The sequence below is a fragment of the Syngnathus leptorhynchus genome, chromosome 2, assembly GCF_054491065.1.
Source record: "Syngnathus leptorhynchus isolate UIUO chromosome 2, UIUO_Slep, whole genome shotgun sequence".
NCBI classification, from domain to species: Eukaryota; Metazoa; Chordata; class Actinopteri; order Syngnathiformes; family Syngnathidae; genus Syngnathus; species Syngnathus leptorhynchus.
The window spans coordinates 14917986-14935282 of NC_141196.1; the positions used below are offsets into that span (position 1 = coordinate 14917986).

General features: G+C 44.1%; 2 protein-coding genes across 2 annotated transcripts; both read left to right on the plus strand.

Moving 5' to 3' along the window:
- The first annotated feature begins 4523 nt into the window (after positions 1–4523).
- On the plus strand, positions 4524–9822 carry LOC147060942 (protocadherin-10). Its single transcript, XM_085906639.1, has 4 exons — positions 4524–7034; positions 8932–8990; positions 9069–9196; positions 9512–9822. The coding sequence occupies exons 1-4, from the start codon at positions 4524–4526 to the stop codon at positions 9820–9822; spliced, it is 3009 nt and encodes a 1002-aa protein (XP_085762765.1).
- A 4127-nt stretch (positions 9823–13949) lies between these two features.
- Positions 13950–16470, plus strand: pcdh2a1 (protocadherin 2 alpha 1). Its single transcript, XM_085906640.1, has 2 exons — positions 13950–16361; positions 16465–16470. The coding sequence occupies exons 1-2, from the start codon at positions 13950–13952 to the stop codon at positions 16468–16470; spliced, it is 2418 nt and encodes an 805-aa protein (XP_085762766.1).
- The last annotated feature ends 827 nt before the right edge of the window (positions 16471–17297 follow it).

A 17297-nucleotide genomic window follows, 5' to 3' on the forward strand; every position in this document is an offset into this window, starting at 1 on the left:
TGCCCGGTGGAGGAGAAACCTGTGTATATGTATTTCTGTGTGTGTGTGTATACGTGTATGTGTGTGCAGTCTGTTTCAACACGTCTGCAACTTGCGGGAATTTTTTTTTTTATAATCTGGAACTGAATATGTGCTCATGTCTGTGTCTGATTGCTCCCCCCCGCCTTCTGTGTTCTCGCTCTCTGACAGATCCAATAAGTGCGGCGGATCGTACGCCCCTCCGAACATGCCAACTGCTTCCTGTTTGTCTCCTCTTTCCCCAATTCCATCCTGCGCCTCTTTTCTTTTGCCCAGAAGTGTTATGCCAGCTCAGCGACAGACGGTTTCTCACATATGGCAGACATACTTAGCAGCAGCGAAAAAACACACTACATGCACACACTGTCTCTGTAGGCCTCTCGGGTTGCTGACATTTTCCATTTTTGCGCATATAAAGTATAATAATAATATTAGTGGGTGTGACAGAGCGAGGGTCCATTCACTGCCACTGCCAGCCTCCTATTAATATCCCCCCTTCTTCGGGGGAATCCGAGAAGCGGCGGAGACCTTCAGTTTACACAGCTGAGGTGCATGTGGACCAAACCCTCCATTCTCTCCATTTTCCCGTCTTTTCTTCCCTCTCCTTTTACCCGATCCTTGCGATTCATTTTCCTATCGCTCTGCTACTTGCTCTGCTACTGAACTCCTTCACAACAATCTGTTCACTCCTGTTTTCGGCTTGTCTTCTTTCCGCAACCGTCTTCGCAATATATGGGCCTGTTTTCTCTTCAGGTTAAGACAAATTTCAGATGTTTATTAAGAAACTGCAGGGAGGATTGATTTGCAAGTCAGACCGTCTATCTCATAGTCATGTCTGCCAAGGTCATCAAAATAGTCTCTGAGTGACACCCACAGCCTTTTATGTACTATACAAAAACACTGACAAGATAGCACTGTCTGTTAACCATATGTGAAACTCAAGTCAGTGCTCAAACTGACCGTCCCAGACTTTCTTCTCCTAGTGTTTAGCTCCCTCTAGTGTAATTGTAACGTCATCGCAAAAACTCACATTTCATTGGAAGAAAATTCAGGGTTCATTCATCTAGATTTTAGGATCAAATTCATTGCGAATTTTTTTTTAACAAGAGAAAGATGTTAAAGAGACTATTGCTGGGCTTTAGTGTGTCAGTGTTGTAAGACTTCATGTCACATGAAGTATCTTTTGGAGAAAAAAAATGTTCATTACTGTTTCTTCATTAACATGAGGTTCATGTGCATTTCTTATGGTGACAATAAAGTCACTGCACACGGTAGTTATCCCATGGGTGCATATAAACGTTGCTGCAAATAAATACTCCACTCATGTATGCAAATTATTAGCTCTACAATTTAGAGGTGGCAAAATTATTCTAAACTAATGCAAACAGATTTTTGGATTCAAGTAATCATTTAGAGCCATTGTGTTGAAAATTGTACAAATCCCCTGATTACAGCCTCTAAACAAAAATCATTCTTTGGTTTCTGTAGTCTTTAATGGAACCAGACTGGTTGTTTTTTGTTCAATTAAAACATATGACATTTTCAAACATCTGCTTTTTCTTTGGCAAACAATGACAGAACCAATCTCTGAATCTCTTTCAAAAAGGTTGATGAGTACAACATGAATTTTTCTCGTATTATATTGTTTTGTTGTTTTTACCCACTAAAATCATTACCCAAAAAAACAACAATAATTTAATTTAATACTGACACTCATCTGTAAACAATGGTTTGTAATACAGTTCAATGCAACATTAAGCTGTATCCGGTTATTCAGTTTAAGGTATTTATTTAACAATTCATGCATTACGCGATACAGTGAGCGAATGAATGAATGAATGAATGAATGAATGAATGAATGAATGAATGCATGAATGAATGAATGAATGATGGCCATCAACCCGGGTTTATACTTTGCAATGGTGTGGAACGGAGCATATTCTGATTAAATGTTCCACTTTTTTTAAAAAGCAAAAACAGTTGACATCGACAATCAGAATTGCTCATTTTTGTTGTGATGCAGCCCTTGCCTTGGATCCGACAAACGAACGTGGTTACCGTGGAGCACCTGAACTACGAGAACAAAGATTTATGCTTTCGAGGATATAATAAATAATTGAATGACGTCATCGTGTAAGAGGTTGCCATACCCTTATTTTGCCAAGAGATGGCGGTCTTAGACCAAAGATGAAAAGGACAATAAATGACGGACAAAAGGAGGTTTATTGTAAGTAATGGCTAAGGAATATAGTCTTGGCCACAGTAATATGTGTACAGTTTGTGCAAAGTATGACTACTATGCTATAAGTAGTATATCGACATTTTGGTTGGCAAGTACAATAATGAGTGTTTTGTTTGTAAATGACCGGTCAAATAGCGACAGTGCATACGAGCGTCATGTGCATGTAATTCAGTATACGCGCCACTAGAGAGCGCCATAGGATAACTAAGTTTCTCTTACCAGTGCGCTTGTCAAAATTATTATGTCGTAAGTAGGTGATAACTTTATCAAGACAATGCAAAAATCAACCTTAATTATCAGACACATTTTATTTAACGTGAAATGTTTCGGGTATGACGCACTCTTGTGTTTGGCCACTTTCTGAAGGTATGGCACTACTTCCAACGTATAGACCTCAGGGTCTCGGTCAGGTGGCTACATGGATAAGAGAAAGTAATACTCGTCCTTCAGTGTTACAATGGGGGGCTTTGCGAGGGAATAGGGGCGGGTGAAACCGTCTTAATGCTCCGTACGTGTAATGGATGTTAATGTAAGCGGCACCGGGGGAGCGCCGGTCACAGCGCTTCGGGATTATTTATCCCAAAACATTTGTATTCTTCCGTCGGAGAACCGTTGATCCCGGATAGCTACACACTAATCCTTCACTCCGTTAATTAAAAAAGAAGGCAAAGCAATGGAACTGGTGCTTTCCCCGCTTTCTCTCTCTCCTCTTTTTCCAGAAATGTAATCATTTCTGGAGAAGCTTAACCATCTGCTTGAGGTTAAATCTGCAAGCAGATTGTGTTTTCTGCTTATTTAAACCTGGGGATTGGAGATTTTCATAAAATGGTGGGTGTGAGGGCTGGAGGGGGGGGAGGTTAGTTCCAGGATATCTTCTGTTGTCATTTGTTTGAAAGCAACTCGAGTTATTCCGTTAAGCACTTTGGGTACATGTTGACAGACATCTACATATAAGTGTTGTTTATTTCCTGCCGATTAATATCCACCATCTCCCTCTTCTACTTTTTAGCTACTAACGAGCTTGGAGCTGCCTGCAGGGCCCAAGCCTGTGTCGTCAGTCTCGAGAAGAGACTTCAAGAGATTTTAAGCCGACCACGCATTTACATTAGGATGCCACTCGTGTCTGTGTTGATCCACAAAGGCGTCCTTTTGCTTTGCCCCTCACTTGGTCTCTGTGCTTCAGTGCTTCCCGAACTGACCAGCATTAACGGAGCCCTGCAAATGTGTACTCCAGTTTTCTTCTTCTTCTTTGTACTCTTCTGAACAACATTAACCTCATGTACAAAGTATAAACACATCACTAATGAATGATCTAATCGCAACAATAATACCTGATTAGGGACATAAATATGATTAAATCTTCATGGTGTGCCTTTTATGTTGATTATGTTGATACATGTCCATGCCTGCTTATGTGAATTACAATCTTGTAATGCGCATTTGTAGCGCATGGAGTATTATAGCCCACCTCCTCCTCACTGTCACTTTCATTACATCCAAAAAGAAGCTCAGACATGTAGACATAATTATGATTAAGGGACGATATCCTTTGTAATCGTTTGGCGTGTTTGGGCTGGAAAGGCCTTGATTGATGAAAGAGAGTGTTGAAGGAATTATGCGATATCAGGAATGGGATCCTCATCCATTCAATGCGTCAAGTGTCATTCTTGGACAATTTCCTTCTCGCAAATAGCCTGAAAAACACACCATGACACCCACGACACAATTTGCCCTCCTTAATCCAAATCTGGCTCTGACGTCTGGTGTCAGATTTACGCCTTCTCGTCTCTTTAATAGGCCAGTGGAAGTGACACGAGGGTGGGAAATGGTTAAACGTCGACAGTAATTATAGTCGTATACTCTGCGCCCGCCAATACGGAGCACTGAGGAGCTCCACGCACCTCCACCCGCTTTCTCTCTCGCTCAGTGCTCACTCTCTCATCTCTCTCTCTCTCCCTCTCTCTCCGTCTCTCTTTCCCTCTCTGTCGCGCACACCTCCCAGCCGGCTCCTCCGGGTGTCTAATACAGTGGAAAATCAAAGTGCGAGCCTTCCCAGTTCGCACACCTCCCGAGTCGCGCATGGAGCACAGTGGAAGGAGAGACAAGTGGCCTATCTTTCCTCACACAATCTAGTCACTTGTAAATATGCCACAGAGTTGCATACGATGACCACGCTGGATATTTTGGGCTGTTTTTTTTAAATTGTGAATATGCGTATTTTCTATTATGTCCGACAGAGGTGACTTTTACGCAAGGCTCTAAAATGGATCAAAGGCTCTCCAGATGCAGCTGGGTGCCGGTGACAGGGCTTGTTATCTCTCTGCTTCTGTGCGCCTGTGTGGTGGACTTGGTGCTGGCTCAAATTCGCTACTCCATCCCCGAGGAGCTGGAGCACGGAGCCTTCGTAGGCAACATTGCGGAGGACCTGGGCTTGGATGTGGCCAAGTTGTCCGCGCGCCGCTTCCGAATCGTGTCAGGAGCCAAAAAGCAATATTTAGAGGTGAACTTGGAGAACGGAATTTTGTTTGTGAATGAAAAAATAGACAGAGAGGAGCTTTGTGAGCGCAGCCCAAGCTGTTTTTTACATCTGCAAGTTGTCATCGAAAATCCTTTAGAGCTCTACAGAGTGGAAGTGGAGATTTTAGACGTGAATGACAACTCCCCCAGTTTCCCTTGGAGCGAATTTAACATAGACATTACGGAGTCGGCTGCGCCCGGCTCCTGCTTTCCGTTAGAGAGCGCGCAAGACTTGGACGTGGGCACTAATTCGCTGCGCTCCTACCAACTTGGCGCAAACGAACACTTCATTCTCAACATCCAGACGCGCAACGACGGAAGCAAGTTTGCGGAGCTGGTGCTGGACAACCCTTTGGATCGGGAGCGGCAGAAAAAGCACGAGATGGTTCTGACAGCCTTTGACGGGGGTTCGCCGGAACGCTCCGGAACTGCTTTGATCACCATCACGGTGCTCGACGCGAACGACAACGTCCCCGTGTTCGACCGCTCCGTGTACCGGGCCAGACTAGTGGAAAATGCGCCGAGGGGAACGCTCGTGCTGAAGCTGAACGCCACCGATTTGGACGAGGGCTCAAACGGGGAGGTGACGTACGCCTTTAGCGGACACGCGCCTCTCAAAGTGCGCGAGTTGTTCAGCGTGGATCCGTACACGGGAGAGATCCGCGTAAAGGGTGTCGTGGACTACGAGAAATCCAACGTGTACGAGCTGTACGTGCAAGCGAGGGACAGGGGACCATCGGCCGTGGCCGTACACAGCAAAGTGCTGATCGACATCGTGGATGTGAACGACAACACCCCCGAAGTAATCCTCACGTCCGTGTCCACGCCCGTGCAGGAGGACGCACCGTCGGGCACCGTTATCGCCGTTATCAGTGTCATGGATCGGGATTCGGGGGAAAACGGGAACGTGGATTGTCACATTCCCAACAACGTCCCCTTTCAGCTGCACTCCTCTTTTAAAAACTATTACACACTGGTGACAAGTGAGGTTTTAGACAGGGAAGTGGTGTCCGAGTACAACATCACACTCACGGCGCGTGATTTGGGCTCCCCGTCGCTTTCCACGAGGAAAACTATCGTGGTACAAGTATCTGACATTAATGACAACCCCCCACGTTTTTCACAGCCGTCCTATACTGTCTACGTGACCGAGAATAACGCCCCGGGCGCTTCCATTTGCACCGTGACTGCCTTCGACCCCGATTCTAACCAGAACGCCTATCTGTCTTATTCTATTCTCGAGGGTCAAATTCAGGGCATGCCCGTGTCCACGTACGTATCCATTAACTCAGACAATGGCAACATTTACGCACTGCGCTCCTTTGATTATGAGCAACTTCGAAACTTTCATATTCTCGTGCAAGCGCAGGACGCAGGTTTTCCACCGCTGGCCAACAACGTGACTGTTAATGTTTTTGTTTTGGACCAGAATGACAACGCGCCAATTATTGTGTCCCCACTGCCCAAAAACGGCACCGTTGCCACGGAGGTGGTGCCCCGCTCTGTTGATGCCGGTTATCTGGTCACCAAAGTAACGGCGCTGGACGCGGACGCGGGGCAAAACTCGCGGCTGTCCTATCAGGTGATGCAGGCGACAGACCCGGGGCTTTTCAGCGTGGCGCTATACACGGGAGAAATTAGGAGCATTCGTCGACTGGTGGACAAAGACGCTTCCAGACACAGACTAGTTATACTGGTGAAAGACAACGGGCAGCCTCCGCTCTCCGCCACCGTCTCCGTTGTCCTGACGGTGGTGGACGGTATCCCCGAGTCCTTATCCGACCACGGAGACCTCACGCTCAGCCCCCAGCCCCCATCTAACCTCGCCCTCTACTTGATCGTCTCACTCAGTACCATATCTTTTATCTTCCTCGTGGCCATCATCGTCCTGGCCGCGGTCAAGTGCTACAAAGACCGGGAGACCCTGAGTGGCTACAATCTGCCCCCCTTCGCGTGCTGCTGCTGCGGCGGCTTTCAGCCCGAGCCTCCCCCGGAGGTGTTCAAAAAATCCAACCTCAACCTGCAGATTTCCTCCACAGCGAATAAGGTGCCCACCAACTGTATGGAAGTGAACGGAAGCAGCAGCCTGACTCAGCCTTATTGTTATAAAGTGTGCTTGAGCCCAGAATCGTCCAAAAGTGACTTTATGTTTTTGAAGCCGTGCAGCCCGACCAGCACGCCGCGCAACAACGAGGCCAAGAGCGCGGAACATTCGTGGGGCGCGTCTGTCAACAACGGAGCGACCACCCCTAATGAGGTATGCAGAAAATACACATTCAAAGGTTAAATCACAAAGAACACAAACATCCCTTTTTATCGTGGATTGTTGGACGATTCTGCGTATGTATGGATTTGTTTTTAACACATATTGTACGGCTCTGTGGTGATTTGCACGCGCAAATGAAATGAAAAGATGATTGCAGATTAGTTTTTAATTGACACGTTAATGCTCCATGAAACATAATTATGCTGCGTGCGCACATGGAGAATTAAGTGAAACGTGGAAGGAAGTCGACATTTGCACATAGGCTCGGGGCATGAAATCATGATTAATTTCACGAAAACATATAAATCATCTTAATGCCTCCTCCATCAGCGCCACTGCTCTGGAGTAGCTATAAGGGAGGAGGGAGGTGGGCAGACTAAATTGCTCCCTGCACAACAGAGTGTGAACAACAAGTCAAGGGTAATGGACAAGGTGAATGACAGTTTAGACTCATTTGTCCAAGGTTCCGTTCATTTTGGTGCAGGCAAGGCGTTGATGTCTAACAATTTATATAGGACAAATTTCCCCTCTGGCCATCCCTCAAGGGCATCATGGACAGAACCATTATATTCAACACAATGTGGCGTATTCGCGATGGGAGGGCTGTCCATTATTGATGAAAAATGGCAAATGTTCTGGTTTTTTGAGAGGACACGAGGGAATGATGGGAGCGTGCGGTGGGGTGGGGTGGGGTGGTTTGGGGGGTGCGCAAGGACGAATGGACTGAGACGTGGCCCGCCTGTAGATGGGTCCCTGCGATGTCCTCTGGGTGCAAGGAGAGACTAAGATGTGAAGTCATATTTATCAGCGGGGGGGAGGGAGAGGATAAGCCTGTGGGTTGGAGGGGGGTTTGGAGGGGAGGCGGGGGTGCACAAGGAGAGGGGGAATTAAAGGAGGCGGGAGTGTTTTCTAATTCTAGCAGACGGGGCAATAGACCGTTAATGTACGTGAATGCATGCGTGCGTGTGTGTGTGTGTGTGTGTGTGTGTGTGTGTGTGTGTGTGTGTGTGTGTGTGTGTGTGTGTGTGTGTGTGTGTGTGAGAGACACCAGACTCCACCAGGCAGACAGACAAATGTCATTTCGGTCACGGGCACACTACTTTTGGCCACAGGAAGGGGTGGTGGTGGGGAAAGGGGGGTTGGGTCGATGAGGTCACGGGGGGGTTATTACGCAGGTCCTTTAGGAGAGTGTGTCCCTCTTTAATCGTTAATTGGGCCCTGAATTCACTCATCACACACGCGCTCTGGCACCCACAGACACACAACCACAAAGAGAGGGAAGGAGAGAGAGAGAGAGCGAGAGAGAGAGAGTCAGAGTACACATCATCCAATGACAAACTCAACTGACAGGATGAGGCGCGCACACGTTGAAGGCTTGCATGGAGCGAAGCGAATTAGGCAGATGGATAGCGTGCACGAGCTTTGTGTAACGACCTCAAGTTACTCAGGCTGTCAAATATTCATTTAAAGTGCATGCAGAAATAATGAAGAAAAAGAATGATAATTTTTTTCATTTTATCATTAGCGAGCTTTCTCTTTAATGATTTCTATCGAGTTCTGTTTCCATGCTCGGAATACTATAGTAATAGTATTTAATTATTATTAGTAGCTCGACAGAAAGATGAAAGACAAATGCAACCTCAGTTCAGAAAAAAAGCCATTTCTACCAGATATCCACAAGAGGGCAGCATATATAGTGCACTGAGGACCGGTTGCGATCCAATCAGGGCATATAAAGACAACCTGTTCACACGGCCACCTACACCTACGCTACAGAAAATTTTCATATATAAACTCATCATATACTCCAAAGTAAAAAAAAAAAAAGAAGTATGTAAATGAGATTCATGATTGACTTGACAACACAGTATCTTCTTTGTTTTTGGAGCTGAAGCAGCCAAACACAGACTGGACTCTCACAAAGAACCAGAACTCCTCCATCAAAAGGTAACACTTCTGACCAAAAAACTGGCCATGTACAAGATCAACAAGCCAACGGTGACCGGATTTCCATTTTCTCTCTAGTTACAATTCCATCAACATGGATGGAACTCTAATGCGTAAAGCCATGCATGCCGACCCGGAAAACTACGTCACGTCCATGGCTCCTGGACAGTACTGGACTTGGGGCACTCATATGAGAGGCACAAAGGGTACGACACGACAAACTGAACGTGAGGGGAAAAAATCTCATTGTGCACATTTTTAATTCACATTATTAGGTACCTCTATCAAAATCCAGGATGAGACCTGGTTCTAAAAATGTTTTTATACTGTATCGCTAAATGATAATTTTTTTAATCAATTTCTCAAGCTGAGTTGAGCATTATTTTTGTAACTCATTGCTGCAACTCTTGTATTGTATCTCATGAGCGTGTGTATTATACTAGATACAGTAGTGCATCCTGACTTATGCAAATTAACTAAAGAATGGTTTATAATTCCTTCCCTCATATCTTCTCCCACAGACTATAAAATGTCTCCATCACCCAGCGGCGTTACCTCCCGGCCCTGGACTCCTCGGTGCACCCCTCCGCCCCAGCAACAGCAACCTACCAACCCCCCACACCCTCACCCACACCCGCACCCACCGCCTGACTACCATCACAACGTGTACATACCCGGGACGCCGTCAGGTTTTTGCACCCTGAGGCCCGTGGCACAGCGTAGCGATTTGGACGTCCATAACTCCTTCTCCACCTTTGGCAAGAAGCGGCGCCTCCAGATGTCACCCCAGGGGGAGGCTGCCATGATCAATAACGATCTGTACAATGACTGACGTCCCACTGACTGCCTGAGTGGACAGTTTGAGTGATGGATAACCTGAGATGAGGATCATTTGTTACATAAATTAATGAACACTTTGCTTGTGAGTAGCTTAATACGTGAGCTAAATGGGAGGTCAGTACAAGGAGAAATAATGAAACCTGGAGGGAAGGGATTAGTTGTGGTTATTTATGTGACAACGTTTCTCAATGTATTTTTTTATTACGATTATTATTGCTATTAATTTTTAGACAATCAAAACAGAGGTGGAGATGTGACTTTCAAACTCTATGATAAGCATCAGTAGGCAATTGTTTTGCACATCTTTAAGTATGAAATCATATTGTTGGGTTAGAAAATAGAAAGTGCGTGGTTTTTTTGTTCGTCTGCTAACGTGAAAAACGTCATGCCGTACTGTATACGCAGGCAAAAAAGATGGGAACACTCCTCACACATGTATTGTAAATACATTATTGGAAATAAAGTATTTTTTGCATTACATTTCTTAACCAAGTGTCTATAAAACGAAGAGAGTGCATCGTTGTTACCCAGACTCAAGTTGGCAAATACTAAGTATGTGGTACATGCATACAGATGTAAGTTTTCTTCATCCAGGTTTAATTTACTCGAGTCAATTATTTTCAGGGTGAGAAGGGTACAGCTCGTGTTTTGCCTTGCAAGCCATTTTCCGCCTAAATGAATAAACACAGTAAAATGCTAACATATGCTAATTGGAGCTCTTGCATTTTCATTTGCCCGTAGAGGACGGTACGAGTTCATTTACTGAACAAACAAAAACTCCTCTCTCGAAAATATCACTTTAATTAAGAGCACGACCACACACGTACGAGTGTCTGGGGAGCGGGTCGACTCGACTGCTCCAAATGCCACACCTGGATGGGAGCTCGGGGGCCCAGAGCTTCTTTCTCTTCCTTCGCCATGCCCTTTTACTTGTTAATTCTTTGTGAAATTGTTCAGCAGATTACAGATGGCTACTGGCCAGGAACAAAGCTGGTTTAATTAGGTCGCTGTTTGGCTCAAACTGAGAATAATCTCATTAATAAGGAAAAGGGGGTCCATAGAGAACAGTGGAGGGAGCAGGGCCACCTTCTCTGGGGTAAGGTGATCCAGAAGGGGCATCGTTTATAGGTCAGATAGGATGAAGTGAAATACATTGAGCTCCAGTAGAGTTTAAGCATCAAGAAATGACTTTTATCTTGCAATTTGTTGTTCTACTTGACCTATTTCTTGAATCACATATTTTCATTTTAATGAAATATGACAGGAATTATGAAAAGTAAAACAATTACGTATGGATTAATTGTTTTGTAATCTAAATTCTAAAATCCACTTCCCTGGTCTTTATCCTATTGGTCAAGAAAGCTGTCCATTGCTGTGGTGCTGAAGTTTGACCCAGTGGTCGTTTTTTTCTTGACACGCCGTGCCTCAACTCGACCACTAGAGGGCAAATGTGTTCAACATTTAATGTAGAGAGCAAGCGAGACGAACTGACGAGCGATTTCACCTATCAAACACGCATTAAGATAATTAAAACATGCCAGAAATGAAATTTGTTCAGATAGAAATCAAGTAGAATCCACACATGTGCAGCACTTTTAACTGTTAGTGTTTTCTGTCAATTCAGTCTAAATCAAATAGGTATAATATTATAATATAAATATATATATTCTAGATATGAAAGTATAAACTTGGGGTGTATGGGATTAGAGGACAATTTTGCTTTACAAGCATTTTCATGTTGGTAAATGCACTCGTACTTGTACAGAACACAAAACACAGCATCAAAAGATACCCTACAGTACAGACAGCAGATGGTGCAGTAGAGCAAGATTCTCACATTACTACTGTATTGCAGTTTCACCTTTCCCAAGAAATCACGAGAAATTCAGTAGAGAACAGTTCAAATAGTTTTACTTATGTGAATTAATAAATGGTGATTTAATGGGGTCAATGGAATAGTTTATAAAACACATCACATGAGTTTGTGTGTGTGTGTATGTTGTTTTTCCATTGACGCAATTATAAAAAATGTCACACATTTTACCCATAGCATCAATTTATTGTAAAAAAAAAATAGAATAATAAAAAAATGAAAATATAAAAGATTACTTTCATGCAGTCCTGATTTTTATTCATCCATTTTCAACACCGTTGATCAAGTTTAGGGTCGTGTGGGATATCATATGTCATATCCCAGATGACAAAAGTACTCTATAACCTGAACTGCCAGCCAGGCACAGGCACCTATAAAAATGAACAACTAATCAAACCCGCATGCAAGAATTCAACCCACGCTGCCCACACACAAGTTAGTCATCAGCGATTCAATCCGTTATTTTGGCTGCTAAATCAACTTTTATACCATACTTGGAAATAGTAAACTGAAGGAGGGGGAGGCGTCTATAACAAAATCACCATTAATTATTAACAGCATAAATTAACAACAGAATTAACAGCAAATAGTCAGCAGGATTGTGTGTAATATATTTTTGATTTTATTTTGCAGTTTGTAAAAAAATACGTAAAACAATAACAACAATTTATCAAAGCATGAATTTACTAAGCCAATGATAAAACTGCATGAAAACAACCATAACTTGTATGTAAAAATGATAAGTGGGACAGTGGCATATAGTGGATATCAGAAGTCTACACACCCCTGTTCAAATTTCAAGTTTTTCTGATCTTGAAAAAAAAAAAAAAACGTTTTCTTCCTATTACCCCAACCTATAACAACACAATTAAATTATTGTTCTAATATTTTGGAGGGAGGAAGTAAAATCATAAATTCTGATGGAAAGAAAGCTGGGATTTGCATGCCATCAGTATTAGCCATTCAACTTCAAACTCAGGTTAAGTGGGAGTCGGCACACAGCTGTCACCAATTCAAGTGCCTCAGTTTAAGCCCAGATGAAATTTAAATGTATTCGTAGGCTTTTGCTGACAATTTATATTTGTTTTCTAGCAGAAGCCCGAAGCAAAACATCGTGGTAATACTTGACATTAACACAAACTATTTGTAATTCCAGACTCCTTGTCTAAGACCCGAGTTCTGACGCTGCCACTATAAAGCTTCACAAGGTATGATGTCATTTTGGTTGATGAGATGTTTGGTGTTCAACCTTTTGGAATTCTCACCAAAAGTTAACTCTTGGGTTATTTTTGTGACCAATGGTTCTAGGTTCTCAGGGGATTTACAGTTTGCTCCCTGTTGTGGGAGCAGATTCAGAAGTGAATTATTGCGGCAAAATGTTGGAGGTGAAGTGCAACAACGAGGGCCTGGTAGCTGGGCTGGCACATCCGGGCAAAGCCAAAAGATGCCACGCAGGTCTGCCTTTTAATAGGCTTGCCAACTACAAGAGGGGCCAAGGGGGTGGTATGCAATGTAAGATGGGTGGTAGCTTAAACCGGTGACTCATGATGGTCCGATGCAGGAGCATGGTACGAATGTTTTGTTCCTGTGATGTCCTCTCAGTACAATTGAGTTAATCGATCGATCGATTAACCCAGAGATCGATCGACCATCCAAAAAAAAATAAAAAATTCTAATAATATTTAAAACTGGAACGATCTTTGTTAAGTGATCACTTTTCTCATTTTGATAGCCACTCTAAGACAGGAGTCCATTTGGGGCAGGCCTCTCATGAGTTTCCTCTGTCTTTCCTCAGCGCGCCCGCCCGCCTGCTGGATCTATGAAATGATGAAATAGATAGAATCTATCTATTTTTGGCAGTAAATAGATTTATGGCTGATAAATCCAAGGGAAAAGTTTACCTGCCCAGTCACTTGTAATAATAATAATACATTTTATTTGTAAAGCGCCTTTCAAGGCACTCAAGGTCGCCGTACAGAGATAAAATGGCATACACAAATATAAAAACAAGCTCTTGTAACGTAATAGTGTACCTTTTTGGCCACATGGTGTCGCTATTACCCTTTACTGTGTAACATAATTCATCTGATCCATATTTAAATCTCGACACACCCGTTGTAAAGGGTGGAGACATCTTTCTTTCCCATCCGATGTTGTTATTTGAAACAGTTTGCCTCTCTGAGACATGCCTTGAGGAATTCTTTAAAAATATATTTACATTAATGGCATTTTGCCTTCCCCAAAACATGCCAGTCATGTGCCATGAGGGACAAAGGATGGATTTTTGGATGGGGCTCTTTGTGTTACTTGCAGCATGGCCGGCTGCTTTGTCTGTGACACGTTACTCCATCCCCGAGGAGATGGAGAGGGGCTCCGTGGTGGCCAATCTTGCGGCCGATCTGGGACTGGAACCTGGAGGCTTGGCACAAAGAGAGGTAAAACTTGATATTTTTCACAACAAAAAATATCTGGATGTGAATAAGAAGACTGGTGAACTGCTCATCGTGGAAACAATGGACAGAGAATATCTTTGCCCCTCGAAAACGGTCTCTTGCCTCCTTAAGCTTGATGTAATAATTGAAAGCCCATTGCGTATTTTTAACATTGAGTTCGAAATAACTGATATAAATGACAATGCGCCATATTTTAGACGAGATAGGGTAGAATTGGATGTGTCTGAGTCGGCGACGCCAGGGGAGAGATTCTCCCTCCCCAATGCAGTGGATCCAGATGTGGGTATTAATACAATTAAAACATACAAGCTCAGCCACAGTCAGCATTTTGCCATTGAAATCCAGACAGGTACTGATGGGACACAGTATGTAGATTTAGTTTTGACCAGGTCTTTGGACCGAGAGGAGACTGCAGTTCATAATTTAATACTAACAGCAATTGACGGTGGGAATCCAGTGCGCTCGGGCACTGCTAATATTATTGTGAGAGTGCAAGATACAAATGACAACCCGCCTCGATTTGACAAGCAGATTTATACAGTTAACATGACAGAGAATTCCCCCATCGGAACCACCGTAATCAAGCTAAATGCGACAGATCTCGACGAGGGGCAAAATTCAGAGCTTGTGTACTCATTCACACTTTACACATCAGAAAAAACCCAAGATGTGTTTGCAATCAACCCCAACACTGGGGAAATAACAGTGAAGGGGACCATTGACTATGAAGACATGAAATTTTATGAGATGCACATTGAGGCGAGGGATCAAGGCATATACCCACTCCTGGGCCAGTGTAAAGTGGTCGTCCATGTTATGGACATGAATGACAATTATCCTGAAATCACCCTCCAGTCTGTTAAAAACACAGTAAACGAGGACGTGCCTGTAGGAACTGTCATTGCCCTGGTAGATATTAGAGACAGAGACACGGGTGATAATGGCAAAGTCCATTTATTCATTCATGACTCAATCCCTTTTGTTTTAAATAAGTCATCAGACAGACCGTTGCATTATAAGCTTATTGTGTCCAAACCTTTGGATCGTGAATTAGTCCCTGATTATGAAATCACACTAATAGTCAAAGATTTAGGAAGGCCACCATTATCTGATAATGAAACAATAACCGTACATCTGCTGGATGTCAACGATAACGCGCCACACTTCCCTCAGTCCTTTTACACCATCCGCGTGATGGAGAATAACGCTCCCGGCGCCTTGCTCAGTTCCCTCAGCGCGTTTGACCCTGACCTCCACGAGAACCAGTACCTGGTTTACTTCATCCTGGAGAAGGAGATTGCCAACACCTCCATGTCCATGCTGTTCTCCATCAACCCAGAGAACGGCAACCTTTACGCACTAAAGACTTTTGACTATGAGATGGAAAAGGAGTTCCTCTTCCACATTGAGGCCCGAGACTCGGGTTCTCGTCCGCTCAGCAGCAACGTGACAGTCCACATCATCATCGTGGATCAAAACGACAACGCCCCCGTAATCGTCTCTCCATGGCGAGCGCACGGCTCGGTGGTGGAGGAAAAGATCCCCAGATCCACCGACAAAGGCTCTCTGGTGGCCAAGGTGATCGCTTTGGATGTGGATTCCGTGCACAACTCTCGCATCACTTACCAGTTCCTGCAGGTGCCGGACGCCTCCTTGTTCAGTCTGGACCAGTACAATGGAGAGATCCGCACCATGAGGATGTTCAGCTATAAGGACTCGCGGCACCAGAGACTGGTGGTTGTTGCCAAGGACAACGGGGAGCCGGCTCTCTCGGCGACAGTCACCATCAAGCTGTCCACAGTGGAGACGGCCGTCAAGGCCTACTCGGACATGACCGAGGTGCCTATGGAATACGACATTTTCTCTGATCTCAACCTGTATCTAGTCATCGGTCTGGGCTCTGTGTCCTTCCTGCTGCTCATCACCATCTTGGTCACCATCGTGCTCAAGTGTCAGAAGGTCAATCCCAGCAAAGCGGCTCCTCCCTGCAGGAACAGCGTGATCAGCGAGCGGAACTCCACCATCGCAGATTCCACTCTGGTCTCCAACGATGCCTACTGGTACAGTCTCTTCCTAGCGGAGACCAGGAAAGGAAAGCTGGTGGTCAGGCAGCCTACGCCGAAGGGCTCCAGGTACATCGTGTCCAGTATTCCAAGGAGCACCGGCGTGTCTGAGACCAGCGGCTCCGCTCCTTCCACTTTGCAGGTAAATACATTTTCATCTTGTTAAATGTTGTTTAAAATGATGATTGGGTATAAAACAAAGTCCTGTATTTTTTGAATACAGATACAGAATTTCTCTTTCATAGAAATGAACACTAACTATTACCAGCAACACAAACAACACACATCACTGTAATGTTCCTACCACGAGTCGTAGTAGGCGACTATGACTCAGCAGTAGTCCACTGTGTAGTGGGTGTTTCTTCTGACCTCTCAAAAGGCACGGGTTCAGTTTCCACTCACTGATGGTGTGGATGTCAGTGAAAATAGTTGTCTGTCTCTATATGTGCACTGTAGCTTGAATTGTGACCAATCCAGTGAAGTGTGCCTTTTGCTGTATGTCAACTGGGAGAGCCTCCAGCTGTCCCATAACCTTGACAAGAAGTTAAGAAAACTGGCGGATGATAATAATAATAATAATAATAATAATAATAATAATAATAATAATGTCGATTTTCTGCACGAATAAAATTGTAATTGTGATGTCATTTATGAGGCTATCAATTAAAGTCAATAAAATTTAATGTAAGAATAACCAAGGAACCCCTGACTCGAATATATTTTTTAAAAATCGGATACAAACTTTAACCTACTAAAATTATGGAACACAATACAGTAATTCAAACACTGCTTTGTGTTATACAGCATATTACAGATTAAGACCGAGGGTGGCGCTATCAAGCCTTGTTTTTATAAAACGACCTACTGATCGGAAATACGATGACAGCAGCGGATTTCTTTTTTTTTTTCATCGTAAAGAGGGAAGGGGGAGAAAGGGACAGCTCCCTGGTACTGAAATCAACACGGGAAATGGTCACGCGTCTTTTGGAGTCTCGGTCGGATTAAACTAGTTTAGATCGTGTTTGAGGGAACATCCTTGGCATTAAAGGCAAGACCGTTTCATCACCTTCAGTATAGC